At 37.6% G+C, this 21,647-nt stretch overlaps 1 protein-coding gene across 4 annotated transcripts in view; it reads left to right on the forward strand.

The window, feature by feature from the left end:
• PBX4 (PBX homeobox 4) overlaps window positions 1-21,647 on the forward strand; it is a 57,889-nt gene that overhangs the window by 33,973 nt on the left and 2,269 nt on the right. Inside the window, exons 3-8 of one of the 4 annotated variants that reach the window (XM_081319903.1) lie at window positions 6,616-6,857; window positions 7,972-8,162; window positions 13,037-13,172; window positions 14,709-14,865; window positions 19,383-19,489; window positions 20,961-21,047. In XM_081319903.1, the coding sequence (XP_081176029.1) occupies window positions 6,616-6,857; window positions 7,972-8,162; window positions 13,037-13,172; window positions 14,709-14,865; window positions 19,383-19,489; window positions 20,961-21,047 (920 nt within the window). The other 3 variants (XM_081319905.1, XM_081319906.1, XM_081319904.1) reach the window with 3 other exon arrangements.

Consider the following 21,647-nt stretch of genomic DNA (forward strand, 5'->3'; position numbering starts at 1 on the left):
TAAAATTGTCATCCTAAGAGTTTGGAATAAATATAAAACAAGGTTTCCTGTAAAGATGCCTCTCTGGGTGTTGCCCCAGGAAGCTTTTTTTAGAAAACAAATGGTGGTGAAGCCAGACTGGTGGACCTATGGTCAAATAATATCTTAATTTTGGTGATCCTATCCTTAAGTCTAAGGAGGAGTTAGAATCAGAAGGATGTGTCTGCCATTGGTTTACATATTTACAATTGAAAGAAAGATTTAAATCACACAAAAAGAGTTATGGATTTGATTTTGTGAAAAATGAATTAGAAATCCTACTGTGTGGTAATGTTGAACATATTATTAAGGTCTACAAATTGTTATCGAATTTCAGTTTGGAAAATGAATATGTAAAGCGCTGCATGATTAAGTGGGCAAGGAACTTTGCATATAATGTAATGCTTGGAACAGTGAGAATATGTAGACGAAAGGTTTAAAATTTATACTAAATTGTAATTTAAAAGAAAACTTCTACAAGACGATGTATCATTGGTATTTGGGGTGCTGGGGTTTTTATTGTGGATTTTTATATTATTCTACTGTTTTAGCTTGGGCTCTTATTTAATTCTTTTTTAATTTTTGTATTCTGTATTTTTATATGTGCCCTGTTCACCACCCTGAGTCCTTCGGGAGAAGGGCGGTATATAAATATAATAAATGAAATGAAATGAAATGAAATTTAACATCAGAGAAGTTGTCAAGAATGTATAAAATATTTAAAAAAAAATGTTTGAAATGCAAATGTAAAGAAGGGACCTTTTTCACTTACGGTGGACATGTGATAAAGCAAAGATATATTGGAATAGGATTCACATCCTAATACAGAAGATTCTCAGAGTGAACATAACTTTTCTTTTGGGTTTAATGGAAAAAACGTGGGGGAAAAATTTGAAACTTTGATGCCATATATTTTGACAACAGCAAGTCTTTATGCACAAAAATGGAAGGACACTGATTCCCACAGTCGATGAATGGCTGTAAAAGTTGATGGAATTAACAGAGATGGTTAAATTGACTGTTTAATTAAAGAAAAAAAAATACTTTTGTTTCTACTTGGAAAATGCTTTTGCACTTTGTGTTTGAGATACAAAAAAAATGAAACTGATTTTGGGTTTTACTGATTAGATAGATTTGTTGTTATAGAAACAGTTAGTTTATACTATTATGTAAAAGTAAAAAGCTGAGGTATAATGTTATCTTATTCTACTGCACCAAAGGGAGTTGGAAGTCAAGAACTTTTCTTTCTTTCTCCCCCTTTTCCTACACTTTCCCCTTTCCTTTTCCCTCCCCTATCTTTACTATTATTTTCTTTTGCATTTTGTTTTTATATTATAAATTAAGAAAATTGATATGAAAGAGAGATTTAGGAAAAAAAATGGTTTGCCAAGCCCATTTATTTAGGTGTTTTTGCTTTTTTGGTACTATTTGTACTACATAAATAATTCGTTTTGGATATCATACCTATAAAAAAATTCAGGTACCCAGTATATAGTTGGCAACAGAATACAGTATTAACTTTCACAGGAGTTAGTTTTCTGTTGACCCAACAGCTGGCTAATCATCTATTCTGTTCCATTCTGTTCCGTTCCATTCCAATTCTAATTCTAATTCTAATCCAAATCCATTCCATTGCATTCTATTCTGTTCTGGGCCTTTCCAGGTTCTATTCCATTCCAATATTCTGTTCAATTTCAATATTCTATTTTTATCCGTTTCCCATTCCATTTCATTTCATTCCACTCCACTCCATTCCATTCCATTCCATTCCAATATTCTATTCCTATTCTTATTCTGTTCTATTCCATTCCATTCCATTCCAATCATACATTCGAAACTTCCATTCCATTCCTATTCTACTTGCATCCTATTTCTCTTCTGTTCTGTTGCGTTCCATTCAGTTTCATTCCATTTCATTCCTTCTGTCCCGTCCTGTCTCACCCACTCCACCCAACTCCACTCCAATGTTCCAGTCCAGTCCAATATTCAATACCATTCCAATATTCTATTTTTATCCTTTTCACATTCGATTCTGTTCCCTTCCCTTCCATGCTATTCCAATTTTCTATTCCATTCCAATATTATATTCTTATCATATTCCCATTCTATTCCATTCCATTTCACTACACTACACTCTATTCCCTTCCAGTGTTCTATTCCATTCCAATATCCTATTCCTATTCTTATTCTATTCTATTCCATTCCATTCTATTCATACATTTGAATCTTCCATTCCATTCCAATAATCTATTTGTATCCTATTTCTCTTCTGTTCTGTTCTCTTCTGTTGTGTTCCATTCAATTTGATTCCATTCCTTCTGTCCTGTCCAATCCCACCCACCCCACTCAACTCCACTCCAGTGTTCCATTACAATGTTCCAGTCCAATATTCTATACCATTCTATTCCCTTCCCTTCAATTCCATGCCATTCCAATATTCTATTCCGTTCCAATATTCTATTCTTATCCTTTTCCCATTCTATTCTATTCTATTCCATTCCATTCCATTATGCCATTTTGATCCGTTCCAATATTCTATTCTTATTCTATTCACGTTCCATTCCATTCCATTCCATTCCAATCCTATCCAATCCAATATAATATTCTACTCCTATTCTTATTCTATTCTATTCCATTCCAAAATATTCCATTTCATTCCATTCTATTCTTATCATATAAACTATCCCATTCCAATCTGATCCATTCCATTCCAATCCAATCCAATATTCTACTATTCTTATTCCATTCCATTCCAATATTCCATTCTATTATTCCATTCCATTCCAATATTCCATCCCAGTCCAAAATATTCTATTCCAGTATTCTATTCTGTTTCATTCCATTTCATTCCATTCCATTTTTCTGTCCCACCCCACTCTGCTCCACTACACTACAGTCCAGTGTTCCATTCCAATGTTCCATTCCAATATCTGTTCTATTCCATTCCATTCCTTTCCTTTCCAGTACTTTATTCTTATCATATTAAAGTTCAATTCCATTCCAATCTGATCCGTTCCAATCCAATCTTCTACTCCTATTCTTATTCCATTCTTTTCCTTTCCATTCCATTCCATATTCCATTCCATACCAGTATTCTATTCCTATTCTATTCCTTTCCATTCCATTACAATTCCTTTCCAATATTGCATTCCATTCCAATATTCTACTCCTTTTCTATTTCTGTTTCTACTCTACTCCACTCCATTCCATTCCATTATTCCATTCCTTTCCAGCCCAATATTCTGTTCTATTCTATTCTATTCTATTCCATTCCGTTCTATTCTATTCTATTCTATTCTATTCTATTCTATTCTATTCTATTCTATTCTATTCTATTCTATTCTATTCTATTCTATTCTATTCTATTCTATTCCATTCCATTCCATTCCATTCCATTCCATTACATCCCATCCCATTATTCTATTCCATTCCAATGCATTCCATTCCATTAGATTCTGTTCCATTCTATCCCATCCCAGTATTCTATTCTGTTCCACTCAGTTCCGTTCCATTCCATCCCATTCCAGTATTACATTCCATTCCACTTGGTCCTGTTCCCTTCCATCCCATCCCAATATTCTATTTATTCCAATGCATTCCATTTCATTCTATTCCATTCCACTCCGTTCCATTCTATTCCATTCCAATATTCCATTCCATTCCAGTATTCTATTCCTATTCTTATTCTATTCCTTTCCATTCCATTACAATATTCCATTCCAATATTGCATTCCATTCTAATATTCTATTCTATTTCTATTTTACACTACTCTGCTCCACTCCACTCCATATTCCATTCCATTATTCCATTCCATTCCATCCCGTCCCGATATTCTATTCCATTCCATTTCATTAGATTCCATTCTACTCTGTTCCGTTCCCTTCCATCCCATCCCAATATTCTATCGATTCCTATGGATTCCATTTCATTCTATTCCATTTCGTTCCGTTCTATTCCATCCCCAATATTCTATTCCATTCCAATGCATTCCATTTCATTTCATTTGACTCCATTTCATTCCATTCCAATATCCATCTCAATATTCCATTCCATTCCAATATTCCATTCCATTATTCCAGTCCATTCCAATATTCTATTCTTTTCTATTCTATTAAATTCCGTTCCATTGTGTTCCATTCCAAATTCTATTCTTATCCTGTTTTACTTCTGTTCTGTTCTGTTGTGTTCCATTCCATTCCCTTCCATTCCTTCTGTCCCACCCCACTCCAGTGTTCCATTCCAATGTTCTGTTCTGTTCCAGTCCAGTCCATTATTCCATTCCATTCCAATATCCTATCCTATCCTATCCTATCCTATCCTATCCTATCCTATCCTATCCTATCCTATCCTATCCTATCCTATCCTATCCTATTTCTAATTCTAATTCACTCCAGTATTTCATCCCATCCCACTGGGTTCCATTCCCTTCCATCCCATCCCAATATTCTATCTAGTGCGATGCATTCCATTTTCATTCTATTCCATTCCGTTCCATTCCATTCCAATATTCCATTCCATTCGGTTCTGTTTGCTTCATCCCATACCAATATTCCATTCCATTCCATTCCTTTTGACTCAGTTCCGTTCCATTCCATTCCATCTCATACCAATATTCTATTCCATTCCAATGCATTTCATTTTTTTCCATTCCAATATTCCATCCCAATGTTCTATTCCACTCCAATGCATTCCATTCCATTCCAAAATTCTATTCCATTCCATTATTCCAGTCCATTACAATATTGTATTCTTTTCTGTTCAATTCCATTCCAAATTCTATTCTTATCCTGTTTTCCTTCTGTTCTGTTGTGTTCCATTCCCTTCCCTTCCCTTCCATTTCTTCTGTCCCACCCCACTCCAGTGTTCCATTCCAGTGTTCTGTTCCATAGTCTAGTCTAGTCCAGTCCAGTCCGGTCCAGTCCATTATTCCAGTCCATTCCAATATTCTGTTCTGTTCTGTTCTGTTCCGTTCCATTCCATTATTCTATTCCACTCCATTCTATTATTCCACTCCGTTCCGTTCCCTTCCATTCCATCATATCCCAATATTTTATTCCATTCCAATGTATTCCATTCCATTCCATTTCTTTCCATTCCATTCCAATATTCCCCTCCAATATTCCATTCCATTCCATTCCATTCCATTCCATTCCATTCCATTCCATTCCATTCCATTATTCTCTTCTCTTCCATTCCATTGTGTTCCATTCCAAATTCTATTCTTATCCTGCTTTCCTTCTGTTCTGTTCCATTCCCTTCCATTCCTTCTGTCCCACCCACTCCAGTGTTCCATTCCAATGTTCTGTTCTGTTCTGTTCCAGTCCATTCCATTATTCCAGTCCATTCCAATATTCTATTCTGTTCCATTCCATTCTATTCCATAGTGTTCCATTTCAAATTCTATTCTTATCCTGTTTTCCTTCTTCTGTTGTGTTCCATTCCCTTCCCTTCCCTTCCTTCTGTCTCACCCACTCCACTCCAGTCCACTCCAGTGTTCCATCGCAATGTTCCATTCCAATATCTATTCCATTCTATTCCATCCCATCCCATCATTCTATTCCATTCCATTCCAATGCATTCCATTCCATTTCATTCTATTCCATCCCGTCCCATTGCATTCCATTCTATTCTATTCCGTTCCGTTCCATCCCGTCCCGTCCCGTTCCAATATTCTTATCCTATTCACATTCCATTCCATTCCATTATTTTATCTATTCTATTTTATCTAGTCTATTCCATTACAATATTCCATTCCAAGAATGCATTCCAATATTCTATTCCTATTCTTCCATTCCATTCCATTCCAATAATCCATTTGAAATTGCCATTCCGTTCAATTCCATTCCATTGTAATATTCAGTTCCATTCCAGTATTCTATTCTTATTCTTTTCCCATTCTATTCCATTCAATTTTCTATTCTTGTCCTATTCCCATTCCATTTCATTCTAATATTCTATTCTATTCTATTCTATTCTATTCTATTCTATTCTATTCTATTCTATTCTATTCTATTCTATTCTATTCTATTCTATTCTATTCTTTCCATTCCAATATTCTCCTCTCCTCTCCTCTCCAGTCTTCTATTCTTATCCCATCCTCATCCTCTTCTCTTCTCTTCTCTTCTCTTCTCTTCTCTTCTCTTCTCTTCTCTTCTCTTCTCTTTTCTCTTCTCTTCTCTTCTCTTCTCTTCTCTTCTCTTCTCTTCTCTTCTCTTCTCTTCTCTTCTCTTCTCCTCTTCCCCTCCCCTCCCCTCTACTAGATTTGTTTTTTGCTAGATATGTTTGTAATGTATATCGCTGCATGAAAAATGGTATGACTTTAAAATACTTTGAAGAGGTTTTTGGTTATTATATGTAATTTTTCCAAGATGGCATTTACTGTAATTTTTCTAATGCTACTTTGTAGCTTCAACTTTTCATTTGGTTCTAAATTCTAGTTATGTATGTAACAAAATTAAAATTTCAATCTTTGGTCTTCTCTTCATGTGCTATGCGTCTGCCTCAGAAATCATGTTTTCTAATTTCTATGGAAAGAGAAAATGACTGAAATAATGCCTGATTAATTAATTGTCTGCTCCTTATTTATATTTATCCAGTGTTAAGTATACGTGGTATTCAGGAAGAAGATCCCCCTGATGCTCAGCTAATGAGACTAGATAACATGTTGCTGGCTGAGGGTGTCTCCGGGCCTGAGAAGCGGGGAAGAGGAGGACCAGCGGCAATAGCAGCAACATCAGGTGGCTGTCCAAATGACAATAGCATTGAACACTCTGACTACAGGGCCAAGCTGTCACAGATCCGACAGATATACCACTCTGAGCTAGAGAAATATGAACAGGTGATCTTTCTGCATGGAAGAGTTATCCTCTCTGTTTTATCCTCTCAGTTTAAAACAATTAATTGCTTTTCCTTTGTGATCACAGATCAGGGAGTATTCAGTTTTATGAAAATTATAATAACCCAACTATTGTGTGAAATAAACATAAGTTGTATAATTTAGGATTGTCTTTTTTTTTTAAAAAAAAAGTCCAAGACAGTGACCTTTGTTGGTTCTCAGTTACATTAAATGCACCTGCATCGATAGTTTTATGACTTTCGCTTCAGAAGTGCTCCAGTTTACCAGATTTTGCATGAATAGTAGCTTTTCTTATCCAGGAGCTCTGTGTTTCATAGGGAGATTTTATTTAAGTTGACTGTTAATATTTTCCCTTTCATTATATTGTACTACTACTACTATCACTACTGTTATACAGGCATTGTTTCATTACCATATATAGTATCTTGTTATAAATAAAAAAATATAGAAGTAAATATGTTTGACAACTTGAAAGTAGTGGGATATATGTGTGTTATTAAAAAAAAGTAATCCTAGGCAATTTTTAGTGAGACCTGTCTAATACACTCTGCAGCATATTATACAGTAATTATTAAAGTATCAAACCCAAAATCATAATATCAAATCCATGTTTACTGTTGAAACTTTAGTCTAGTTTTAAAAATTCTGGTTTAAATGGTACAGGTAGTCCTCTACTTACAACCCTTCTTTTAGTGGCCTTTTGAAGTTAAAATGGCTCTGAAAAAAGTGACATAACCAGTTTCCACATTTATGATGTTGCACCATCCCGATGGTCACGTGATCAAAATTTGGACACTTGGCAACTGGCATGTATTTATGACAGTTACACTCTCAGATCATGCGATCACCATTTGTAACTTTCCCACCCAGCTCCCAACATCCAAAGTCAGTGGGGGAAGTGATACTCGCTTAACAACTGTGACAAAAAAAGGTTGTAAAATGGGCAAAACTCACTGAACAACTGTCTTGCTTAGCAACAGAAATTTGGGGATCAATTGTGGTCAATGATAGAGGACTACCTATAGTCATGCAGTCAGATCTGACTCAAGGGACCTTTTGCTTCAGTTAAATGTGCTTATTTTATACTTGTTTTCAGGCCTGCAGTGAGTTCACCACTCATGTTATGAACCTCCTTCGGGAACAGAGTAGAACAAGGCCAATCTCGCCCAAAGAAATAGAGCGTATGGTGAATATAATTCATGGAAAATTCAGCACCATACAGATGCAGCTGAAACAAAGTACGTGCGAGGCAGTGATGATTTTGCGTTCAAGATTTCTTGATGCAAGGTAATACATGATCAAGATTATTTCCTGTGTCCAAGATACTGATAATATAAAACATTATAAGTGTTTTTACAGTAGGCACATAAGGTGAGTTAACACCAGGCCATATTGGTAATACAGAAAATAAACTATGTTCCTAATCATTGTTTAAGCTTATTTATGCTCTAAATTTCAGGTTCAACAGTAATGATACTCGAAGCTTGGGGGTGTGTGCAATTAACAGATTTCATGATTAAGCACACTAATGGTGAATACCTGAGATTATATGAACATTGGCAGTTGAATTATATTTGCCATGTTTGCACACAGCATTGAGTTAGAACAATGCTGTCAACTTTGAACTTTTCATAGTTTTCATAAGGTTTTTGAGAATCCTTTTTATCAGTTGCTACCAGTTGCTAATTACATGAGCACATTAAGATTTTATTTATTTTTATTTATTTAAAACAACAACAACAATAGAGTTGGAAGGGACCTTGAAGGTCTTCTAGTCCAACCCCCTGCTCAGGCAGGAAACCATATATCATTTCAGACAAATGGTTGTCCAGTCTCTTCTTAAAAGCTTCCAATGTTGGAGCATTCACAAGTTCTGGAGGCAGGTTGTTCCACTGGTTAATTGTTCTAACTATCAGGAAGTTTCTCCTTAGTTCTAGGTTGCTTCTCTCCTTCACTAGTTCCATCCGTTGCTTCTTGTCCTGCCTTCAGGTGTTTTGGAGAATAGCTTGACTCCCTCTTCATTGTGGCAACGCCTGAGATATTGGTACACGGCTATCTTGTCACCCCTTGTCCTTCTCTTCATTAAACTAGACAAACCCAATTCCAGCAATCGTTCCTTATGTTTTAGCTTCCAGTCCCCTAACCATCTTTGTTGCTCTTCTCTGTACTCTTTCTAGAGTCTCAACATCTTTTTTACATCATGGTGATCAAAACTGGATGCAGTTTCCAACTGTGGACTTACCAAGGCGTTATAAAGTGGTATTGACATTTCACGTGATTTTGAATCTATCCTTGGTTAATGCAGCCCAGCACTGTGTTGGCTTTTTTGGCAGCTGCAGCACACTGCTGGCTCATATTTAAATGATTGTCCACTGGGACTCTGATACCACCTATATTGTACCTGTGCATTTGATTTTTCTTGCCTAAATGTAGAACCTTACTTTTTTCACCATTGAATTTCATTTTGTTAGATAGTGTCCATTGTTCAAGTCTGTCAAGATCCTTCTGTATCTTAAACCTATCTTCTGGAGTGTTGGCTATTCCTGCCAGCTTGGTGTTGTCTGCAAATTTAATGAGTTCCCCATCTATCTCCTCATCCAAATCATTGACAAAGATATTGAAGAGCAGTGGGCCCAGGACTGAGCCCCTGGGGCACTCCACTACACACTTCCCTCCATGTAGATGCAGTTACATTGAGGACCGCATGCTGAGTATGGCCGGTCAGCCAGCTACAAATCCATCTGGTGCTAATGCTTTCTAACCCACATTCTTCTATCTTATGCCTTACTAAAGTCCAAGTAAATTATATCCACAACATTCTTCTGGTGCACTAATTTTGTCACCTGGTCAAAGAATGCAAAAATGCAAATGGTGTGATCTGTTTTTGACAAACCCATGTTGGCTTTTGGTACTGACTTTGTATGCCTCTAGGTGTTCATTGATTCGTTGCTTGATTATCTTTTCCAGAATCTTCTCAGGTATTGAGGTCAGGCTGATAGGTCTGTAGTTTCCTGAATCCATTGTTTTTCCTTTTTTAAAGAACGTTTCCCTAGTACTTCAGGATAGTTCAGTGGTTCTGAGATCACATCTGCCAGTTCTTTCAGAACCTTGGGATGTAATCCATCTGGTCCTGTTGATTTGAACTTGTCTAGGGTGGACAGGTGCTCACTTACCAGTTTCTAATCTGTTTTTTATGGTACTATTTTGATAGGTTAGAGTCAGACTGTTTTTTCCCTTTGTGTAAAGACGGATGCAAAAAACAAGTTAAATAGTTCTGCTTTCTCCCTGTTGCTTGTCACCTTCTTGCCACTTTCTTCCACTAATGGACCAATCATTTCCTTAACTTTTTTCTTGTTTTTTACATGTTGAAAGAAGCTTTTTTTGTTGTTATTTTTTACTTTCGTTGCAAGCCTTAGTTCATTTTGAGCCTTTGCTTTCCTTATTTCATCTTTGCAGGCTCGGGCTATTTGCTCATATTCTGCCTTAGTTATGTGCCCCTCTTTCCATTTTTTTATACTTAAACTTTTTGTTTTTCAATTGATCAGAGAGTTCTTTATGCAACAATATTGCATGATCACTCCCCCCACAAGGTTCCTGTAGCTTCAACACTTTCTATCATTTCAACTCTGGTAGTGAGAATTAAGTCCAGTATGGCTGATCTCCTAGTTCCCTTCTCTACTTTTTGGGAGAGAAAGTTGTCTGCTAGGTTTGTCAGGAGTCTGATCTTCCACTTGGTGCAGAGTTTGTCTCCCAGTTGATGTCAGGATAATTAAAGGTAAAGGTAAAGGTTCCCCCGCACAATGTGTGGTAGTCGTTTCCGAATCTAGGGGCCGGTGCTCATCTCTTGTTTCAAAGCCGAAGAGCTAGGGCTTGTCCGAGGACGTCTCCGTGGTCATGTGGCTGGCATGACTAGACGCCAAAGGCGCATGGAACGCTGTTACCTTCCCACCGTAGTGGTCCCTATTTTTCTACTTGCATTTTTACATGCTTTCAAACTGCTAGGTTGGCAGGAGCTGGGACGAGTAACAGGCGCTTACTCTGTTACGCAGCACTCGGGATTCGACCCGCCAAACTTGCCGACCTTCTGACCGACAAGCTCAGCGTCCTAACCCACTGAGCCACCGCGTCCCTTAATTAAAGTCCCCCATTACTATTGTGATGTGCTTCCTACCTACCTTAGTTAACTGACTAGCAAAAAGTTCATCTATATCATCTGTTTGCTTGGGTTGCTTATAGTATACAACTATGGCAATGTCATTTCCCCCCCTTTTATATTGACCCAAATGCATTCAAGACAGTTTTCATCATTGTTGTGCTCTATTTCTGTAGAGATGTAGTTATTTCTTACCTAGAGAGCAACTCTACCTCCTCTGTTATTTGCTCTGTTTCTTTTAAATAATTTAAATTCCTCTAGCTGTGTGTTCCATTTGTGGGTTTCATCTCACCAGGCAGGCAACAATATCACATCTGCCCTCATTTACCTGAATTTCTAATTCACCCTATTTATTGTTCATACTCTTTGTGTTGGTGTATAGACATTTGAGTCCTTTATGACCGGCCCTGTGTTTACTTTGTACATAACCCATCTTATAATCAACTATGGGCATCTCCCAGGCAAGTTAACTAAATTTAACAAAGGTAAAATAACATAAAAATCTTAAAAGATAACTGTAAACACATTAAAAACAACAAAAACCTAGTGCTAATCATATAGTCTCTTGTTCCAGGGCTTGGTCGAAAAGGCAGGTCTTCAAAGTTTTATGGAAGGTTAGAAGGGTGAAAGCTGCTGAACCTCAGGGGTAGAGTGTTTCGTATAGCAGAGGTATGCTTCTTAGCTCCCATCAGATGGCAGTATTTAGGATCAAGGAGCGTGCACACCCTATCTGACCTGGTATGATGGGAAGATGCCCTTAGGACACGGCAGTCCCACATGTAACCTGGCCCCGTGCCATATAGGGCTTTGAAGGTGATGACTAGCACCTTGAATTGCACATGGAAAGGTACTGGACACCTTTCACATGTTCCACATTGCATATGCAATGCCTCATGCAACAGAGGCATTATATATGCAAACTTAGGGGCACCCATTACCATGTGTGCTGCTGCATTCTGGACCAGTTGGAAGTTCCAGGTGATTGTTAGTGTAGAATGTATTGCAATAATCCAAATGGGAGATGATCAACGTATGGATGAGCCCGCTTGGTCCAGGAAAAGGTGCAATAGGCGAATCTGTGCAAAGCCTCCCCCCCAAAAGCCATGGCTGCAACTTGCTGCCAATTTGTTCTTTAGGATCCTGTTAAGGGTAGAACAGAGTTATAATGGATGGGATGGGAACTAGATATGAAACTCATGAACACTAGGTAGTCTGTGTGGCAGTTGTGGTATGAATCTTATTAATGTTTTTAATCTTGAATTATATATCTTAAAATTTGGAGAATTCTTAGGATTTAGTGATACTGTGTTTATACTCATAGATCATTTTGGGAGTACTGTTTAATGTGTGTATAACAGTAATTTTGACTGTACTTTTACTTTCAGCTTTTAATTATAGCATGCTCCCTTTTTATATTTCTATTCAGCTAAAGCCATGAAAGTTATATTGCTTATATTTTTGCATTTATATTTTAATTTTTGCTATAGTATAAATGATATTTTGGAAAGCTTAAGCAAGAGCAGTTACCCCGTGGTTTGATCAGGATGCTCAAGTTTTTCATAATTCTCCTATAATCTTGACTGACATTTCCTCCAGCTCCTGGGATAGCTTATATTTTATTTTAATTATAAGCCTCCTATCCTTCCACAAGAGCTTAAAGATCCGGCTGTGCCGAGTGGTTTGGGCTCCAAATGAGGGAGTTCCATGCTGGAGATGGCTGCTGGATTGACGGCAGATTCCATCTCCCACCCCCCACCTCCCATTCTCTGCTCTCTACTTATTCATCTTTCTTTTTTTGGTAATCATATAGTTGTATTTCTTGTGTTATTTTTCATTGTTTATTTTATTTCTCTCTTCTGTTCACACTCTTTTCACTTCTTCCTTTTTATCATTGTAAGCTGTGTAGAGTAGCCCATGGCAAGTTAACTAAATTTAACAAACAAATAAATATTTAGCTTAACTGACAGTAGCCCACTAGGCTTTATGAATAATTCCAATGTATTCTCAGGCGAAAGCGACGTAACTTCAGCAAGCAGGCAACAGAAGTATTGAATGAATATTTTTATTCTCATCTGAGTAATCCTTACCCCAGTGAAGAAGCCAAAGAAGAACTAGCAAAGAAAGGAGGCATTACGGTCTCACAGGTAGGCTGTGTAGATGAAAACAGATGGATTTCTGATTTCCAAAAATAAGGGACCAATAAGGTTTCCTCATCCCAGCAACCTTGGGGAAGCCCTGATACAATCTGATACCGTCTCTTCACCTGATAGTATGTAATTGGCATGTCATATTTTCATGCTACTCGCACATTTCTTTATAAGATATATATGACAGACAGTTCCTGAAAACTCACATGTTTTTTGTAATTTTGAATCAAACTAATAAAGGTCCTTTTTAATAGGGAGTTTCAAATTCCTTTTTTTTCCTTGGCCAGCATGGCTACTTCTACTTTTGTTGAATTGTATATTAATGGGTAAACTATTAGTATGGCTTTTGTTTGAATTTAAAAAATTATCTAAATTCCCTACTTGGATCTTTAATTCAGTATTTTTCTTGGTCATGATTTTATAACTTAATAATTTTAAATCAAATTTCACAGAATTAGAATTATGACGACAAAGGCAATAGAATTCTGTCCTAGATATTGTTATATTATTGCCAGACACAGGTCTCTGTTCGGTTCCTTCTTTTTAATCGTTCTACCTTGCCACATGATTGTGCATTCAGAATGGCTCTGTATGCCTTTTGAGCTCAATTCCAAAGGAAATTCATCTAGTTCCCTTGTTAATAACTTAAATGCACATGAAGTCATTTCTACTTAATCAAATATTTTAATGTACTTGAGATATCAGAGTATATTAATCAGATGTATTTTCTGTGTTTTTTTATCAGCTTTTTATATTCAGCTGGGTTTTTTTAAATTGTCATTTAATAAGTTTTCAATTGCTCTTACCTAATTGGATACCATTTTATTGTGTTACTTTTTTATATCATGGGAGATAATATATTTCTCATATGGATTTTATTGGTATACAGCACAGGCATTTTTTCTGAGCAGGTGGTATATAGCACAATAACAAAAATAAAAATTAAGCTCAAGATTTGTCATAGGAGTTTTTAATATCTTGTTTTAGAAAGATTTTATAAAACACAAATTCATGTTTCTGCTAAAGGATTTCTGATCCTTTAAATAAATGTGGAGGGGGGGTATTTATTTTTATCCTCTGTGTGTGTGTGTGTGTGTGTGTGTGAGAGAGAGAGAGAGAGAGAGAGAGAGAGAGAGAGAGAGAGAGAGAGAGAGAGAGAGAGAGAGAGAGAGAGAGAGAGAGACATATACACACACATACACAACTCAAAGCGGCCTCCCTACCAAATACTCCTTCCTCCTGTTTTTCTCATAACAATAATTCTGTGAGATGAATTGACTGAGAGTGACTGGCCCAAACCCACCAAACTAGTTTTTCCTGCCTAAGGTGGGACTATAATTCAGTTTTCCGGTTTGTAGGGCAGCACTTTAACCACTAAACCAAACTTCACCTGGCTTGATGCCGTAGAAATTTAAGGATTACTGTATTTTGTTCACCTTCATAGTAGCCTTCTTCCTACCCTTTAAAGATAATACTAGCTGATGAGATAGGGTGATTTGTTTACATTCTAATAGAGTTACTATTGTATTACAGGTCTCCAACTGGTTTGGTAACAAGAGAATCCGCTACAAGAAAAATATGGGAAAATTCCAGGAAGAGGCCAATATTTATGCAGCCAAAACAGCAGTGGATGCTACCAATGTGGTGGCTCAAGGGAACCAAACAAGCTCTCCCCCAACCCCAAATTCTGGTGAGTATAGAAAGGCTGCAGTTAAAGAAGGACATCTGCTGGGGAAACCAGCAATAAAAAACTTAACACTACTTCAGACACTGAAAACAAATGAGTGAATCAACCTGGTGTTTTTGCAAGTGGCCTAGAAACACACTATATGGTTACGTTCTTTTGTTGTTGTTTTCAGCCTTTCTAGTTGCTTTACGTTAGGATATAATAATGGAAAAAAAAATCAAGATCTCTAGTATAAGCACTCTTCTGAGTGAATTAAAATTGATTGAAGCAATTTCAGCTCCTAACATCTTTGAGTCAGTTGGTATTCAAGGTAAACACTAATAACAAGAACTAAACAAAAAACTAAATTAAAACTATATTAACTATATACCATTTCAGGCAAGTGACTGTCTAGTCTCTTCTTAAAAACCTCCAGTGATGGAGCGCCCACGATTTCTGAAGGTAAACTGTTCCACTGGTTAATTGTCCTCACTCTTAGGGAGTTTCTCCTTAATTCCAGGTTGCTTCTCTCTTTGGTCAGTTTCCAACCATTGTTTCTTGTCCTGCACTCTGGTTTTTTGGAGAATAGTTTGACGCCCTCTTCTTTGTGGCATCCCCTCAAATACTGGAATACTGCTATCATGTCTCCCCTATTTCTTCTTTAGACTACCCAAACCCAAGTCCCGCAGCCGTTCTTCATATGTTTTAGTCTCCAGGCCTCTGGTCATTTTAGTTATTCTTCTCTGAACTTTTCCCAAAGTTTCAACATGTTTTTTGTAGTATGGTGACCAAAATTGGTTGCAGTATTCCAGGTGTGGTCTTACTAGGGTTTTATAAAGCGGTACTAATACTTCACATGAACTTGATTCTATGCCTCTGTTTATACAACCCAGGATTGTATTAGCTTTTTTGGCTGCTGCAGCACACTGCTGGCCCATAGTCAAGTGATTGTCCACTAGGACTCCAAGGTCCCTCTCACAGTTACTGTTTTTGAGTCAGGTCTCGCCCAATCTGTACTTGTACCTTTGATTTTTCCTGCCTAAATGTCAAACTTTGCTTTTCTCCACATAAAAAAATCATTTTGTTGGATCAGGGCCCATGATTCAAGTTTGTCAAGATGTTTTTGGATCCTGAGCTTGTCTTCTGGGGTGTTGGCTGTTCCTGCCAGTTGAACCAGTTGAAGCTTCTGTATAGGCTTCAAGAGCAGCCACATGTAGAACACATCTCAGTAATCCATATGAGAGGTGACTAAAGCATAGTGACTGTGAGCAGGGCCTCCCTGTGCCAGGCAGAGCAACTGAAAGCTCCCTCAAAACTAGATCACACTGCCAATGCTCTTAACAGAAAAACCAGATTGGGCATGTGACTGTCATGTGTCAGGCCCTGGATTACCTGGTCCAAGCCCATTCCTGTCATAACGGTCATGAACTCCCAAGCCATATCAGAGCCCAACTTGAAGGCAGTTGGAAGGCTCAGGACCCTAAGTCTAGGAAACTCCACTGCCAATGGTTATACGGTCAAGGAGCTCGGGTAGGGAGGTTGCCATGTTCAGGGAGGCTGGTATGAAAGCAAGAATTCCAGCTGATCCATAGAGACCAATTTAATAAACAGATCTCATATCCAGTAATCAGTGGGGCAGCACCCATTAAAAACTTTGAGGGGGCGGTATGCTTAACTGAAGATGGCTCTGTAAAAGCAGAGCCAACAGAGGTGGCAAAGGCTAAGGAACCAGCAAGGAGACTGGTTCCTTTCAATTTTCTGCCTAAGGAGAGGATGGGAGATCACCTATACGTACTCCTATGGCTTCACCCTGCAAGGAGACTGCAGGATAGGGGTTTTCCCTTATCAGGAGATGATGGGATTAACCACCTTGCTTGCAACTGTGGCACAGACTTTTAAAGGATACTAAATTCTCAAACCTCAGTTTCTAATTATTTAGGACAACGGTTCCCAACCTTTTCTATACCCCATACCCCTGGAACACTTCTGATATATTCTCACACCCCTTACAAATATTCAAAATAACGGCAACAAATTATGCATATACACTATAATTTTGAAAACCCAAGTTTTCACATGCCCTGAAATATCGTCTCGCACCCCCCAAGGGGTACGAGCACCCCTGGTTGGGAACCCCTGATTTAGGATATTTCTCATTTACTATTAAGTTTTTTTAAAAATCCCATTTATATCCCGCCCTTCTCCGAAGACTCAGGGCGGCTTACAATCTAAAGCACAAATCAATGTGCTTAGCAATAGCCTTCATTCTATGTATATGTCTGCTTATTAGGGCTTTCGCCCCCCCCAGTGGCATTATTACAAAGTCAGCTTATTGCCTCCAACAATCTGGGTCATTATTAGAGACCTTCAGAAAAACAAGTTTTAAAACATATGTGAGTTTGACTTCAATCTTGAATGAAAAACTTTTATTCATAGCCTTAAGAATTTATTTATTTATTTATTTTATTTAAATAAATAAAATAAATAAATAAATAAGAATTTAAAGATTCTGAAATAAACAGCAAATAAGATTTTGTTCTTAGAAAGTTACGCATGTACTAAGGGTCCAGATAGAATTGGAATACTTAAACTTTTATAATAAGATTTTGGAATTAAATGTAAAATACAGCTTCTTTGGAAAATAGATGCTGTTTTGGTTTTTACAGATTAACAAACAATTTCATGATTTCAAAAACCAACCCTAGAGCAGTGGTCCCAACCCCCAATCCATGGACCAGTTCTGGGCCACAACATGCCAGCCACCAGTCCGCACAAGCAAACAAAGCCCCATCTGTGGGATACAGGCAGCACACAAAACCATGCACACTTGGTCTGTGAAAAAACCTTTCTCTACAGAACTGGTCCCTGGTGCCCCAGAGGTTGAGGACCTCTGCCTTAGAGGGGATTAAATATTTTAAGTAGAGGAAAGATATGCAGGCTGTAAGATAATGCAAGTTGTTATGACAATATAAATAATAATAGAGAATTTTGAAGAATGGAATCAGAAAATAGTACTGACAATATAAACAATGTCAGTAATGATTGATGTCTAGCTCTGTGGATAAATGATGTCCAAAAGATGTTATTGAAGAAGTGACATATAGAACAAATTTTATTTGACAAGATAGAAGTGCTGTCGAAAGTAGATTTTACAACTGACGGGCAAAGAGAATGATTTAGAAAAGGATGTTTTACTGGATCTACAATAGAAACTGGCTAAGGGTTTAAATTTTAAGAGGGAAATACGAATAATTGAATAATGTAGATAATTTTTTCTTATTGGATTTACAAAAGAAGAGTAAAGCATTGAAGAACTGTTAATGTGATGGGACACAGACAAAATGAAGATAAACCAAATCCTACGACAATATTTGAATGAACTATATATTAAAATTGTTAGAAATAAAAGGAAGCAATACAAAGTTAGCTTATTTGATCAAGGTTAAAGAAACCAGATATTTTGTTACTTTTGGCTGCCGTTTATGGACTTTCTGCTGGACTGAAAGGATGTTACATGGATTTATTTATAGATAGATGGAATATACAATAAAGAGACAAATGTTTGTACCTTTAGAGAGGGTAAAAAGTTACTAAATTTGTATAGTTATAATGAAAGTTGGAAACCATTTCTGTATATCTTTCCTCTTTATTCTTGATTTTTCCTCTCTATTTACTCCTATTTGCTTTTTGTTATTTATTTATATTAGATTTTACTATTATAGAAATTAACATGACAAGCATGGATGACAATTGGCACAGCCCTCTTCCTACTCTGAGAAGTCACCTGATGCCACACCTGAAACCTGGCTGGGCAAAGTTCTGAAACACTCTCCCTCCCTCGAGCCCAATCAGGCCTTAGGAATGTGCACCAGTCCTTGCATCGATTATACATATTACGCATTATTAGTAATATCTTATTATCAGTAGTAATATGTTATTACTTGGGTATCTGCTATTGCATAATATAGATCACTGATTTTTATGCTTTGAGAAAACTCCTCAGACTTGTATGCTGTAGTATTTGTTTTTTTTTTAAAGTGCATATTTTAAACTGGGTAGATTTATGTGTGAGTTTATTGACTCTCATAAGTCTTCCTAAAAGCCTCTCCTAAAAAATCACATCCCTCTCATCTAAAGCTACAGATTGCAGTGGTTTATCTGAGGTAATAATTTAATGTCATCATTTCTGAGTGAGATGGCACATCAAACTCACAAGGGCGCCATGGAATATTTTATTTTATTACTACCTAGATCATTTCTACCTAGTTATTGGATGGCAACTCGGTTGGTAAATGAGAAGGTATATTGGTGGATCAAAAAGTGAGAAGAACTTGAATTGGATTCATAAAATAACCTGAACTGTATTTGGTCGAGATCTGTTCACTAATCCCTAGAATTTGAGTACTCTGCATGATAGAAAGTGATAGATTGTGGAATCAGATTTCAAGCACAACAGCTGCATGGGCTATCATTTATGACAGAGTGCATGAAAATGAATGGTGGCACATATAACTTTAGGTAACTTATTTTTTGCTCTTCAGGTTCCTCTGGGTCATTTAAAATGACAAATTCTGGAGATTCCTTTATAAACCTGCAGTCACTCAGTTCTTACCAGAATTCACCAGTGGGAGCCAATGTGCAGTCTCAGGTAGGTGGAACTATGTCAGGTTAACAATCCTCTGCAGCCATAAATATTTTAATCCCCATAAATACTTGAATTCAGGTGCCCATTGTAAGATAAACATATTTTAAGATTTCCTGAAGACATTACAGTAAAATATCTAAAGATAGTCCTTGAATTATTACCAGTCATTTCATGACAATTCCCATTTATAACAGCCACAGAATAAGTGCCTGTAGAGCACGCCTGGCCACTGTAAATGGTCCCCTTCTCCTGGTCATATAATGGCATGTAGGGCACTTGGCAACCAGTCACAGGTTTACAATTGGTTGTGGCATTTCGGAATCATGCAACTGCCATTTGTGAAATTTTTGCCAGTTTCTGGCAAAAAAAGCCTTTGAATGAATGAATTTGCTTAATATCCACTGCATTTGCTTAATGACAATAGTGAGAAATTTCAGAAAAGCACTTCTAGTCATATAGGAGCCTCGACTTATAGGAGCCTCGATTATAATGACTTACGACTGGATTTCTGATCCCAATTGTGGCTGTAAGTTAAGGACTACCTGAATGTACAGCTACTAGAAGACAGGTTATCCCATAATTCAATGCTTCCTATGTCTCTGACCTGATCTAAATCTTCAAATGCTTCTTTGGACAAGGAAGGACTTGATTTTTTTCTGTACTGGGCTACAAACTGGCCTGCCATTTGCATTTTGGGCTAAATAAGTTTCTGCCTGATCTGAACTTTTATAAGTATATAGATCAGGGATGTCAAACTGCCGCCCCGCAGGCCGGATGCATCACGCGGAAGCTGCGCCCACCCCATTGCTGGCAACGGCAAGAGTCCCGATATGTTGCACGATGTCACGTGACGTCACAAGTTTGATATGTCTGATATAGATGGTCTTTGATCTATGATCGCAATTGGAACCAGAACTTCCAGCACCCAAATTCTGAGTGTGTGACTGCAGGGATGCTGTGAAGGGCCTAAAGGCAAGAACCCAATCATAAGTTACTTTTTTCAGTGACGATGTAACTTCAGTTCTTAGAAAAACGGTCATGAATGGTCATAAGTCAAGGACTACCTGAACGTGGCCTAAACGCCCATTACTGTAATGTTAATATTCTCTCCTGGATTTCAGAGGGAAAGGTAATACTCATGTATAGTCATGCAGAATAAATGTTGCTATACACTCCAGGGGATCTTGGTGGGTAATTTTTCTTTTTTAAAATTTCTTTTCCCAAAATCTGTGGGCCCAGAGAAAAACAAAGAAACACAACCTTATCGTGCTAATAGCAATCTCCTTTTGGTAACATGCAGAAAAGCAACATAAGTAGTTATAAATTGAGAATAAATGTGCAGCCCAGCTGGACACCAAAACACTAAAACATCACAGAAAGGAAGTTAATGGGGTTTGGGGCAGTAAATATAGCATTTACATAACTCTTTTGGCACTTTTTTTGTTTGCTTGACAAATTGGTCATACTGTTACAGATGGATTCCTTACACCATGTCATACACCAGGCAGGAAGATATGACAGCATTGTGGGAAACCCCCTATATTCGACACAGCGCATTGATGTAAGGAGCTTCTGATTTTCAAACTGAATGTCTTGAGCTGCGGAAGTCTGACATGGCAGTGTTGGTTAATGTGACCACATCTGCAGATGCAATTATAATAGAACTCTACTGCGGCATTAACTGTGGTGTTGCTAGCACCTTGCCATAAGACTGCTGCTTCAAAGAGTGGGGGAAATAGGCATCCTTGTTGCCAGTTTTTATTATTCAGGGGATTTTTTAAAAATCCCTCGTGTTTAAACTGTAAGAAAATCTGTCTCTGTACCATTCACGGTACTGCGAAGAACCATGAATGGTTAGGGATGATCAGAAAGAGAAGCTGGCTCACCTCCTCATCCATTTGGGCCCAGTGAATTAGAAGGAAGCATCTTTCTATCCCCTCCCACTGGAGGAGAGTGCTCCCAAGTTGAAAGAAGAGACTGCAGGAGAGAGTGAAAGAGAGACAGCAAAAGCAGGCACAGCAACTAGCCTCCAGTGAAATCCACACACTGGCCTTGGATTGGTTCCTGTCCCCAAGTCTGCATTTGGGAACAGACAAGTATGTGGGAGTGTATTCTTTCATCCTGTACCCTGAATTCTTTGAATTGTTTTGAGAATCAACAG

This window comes from Vipera berus (assembly GCF_964194415.1).
Source record: "Vipera berus genome assembly, chromosome: 2".
Taxonomy (NCBI): Eukaryota; Metazoa; Chordata; class Lepidosauria; order Squamata; family Viperidae; genus Vipera; species Vipera berus.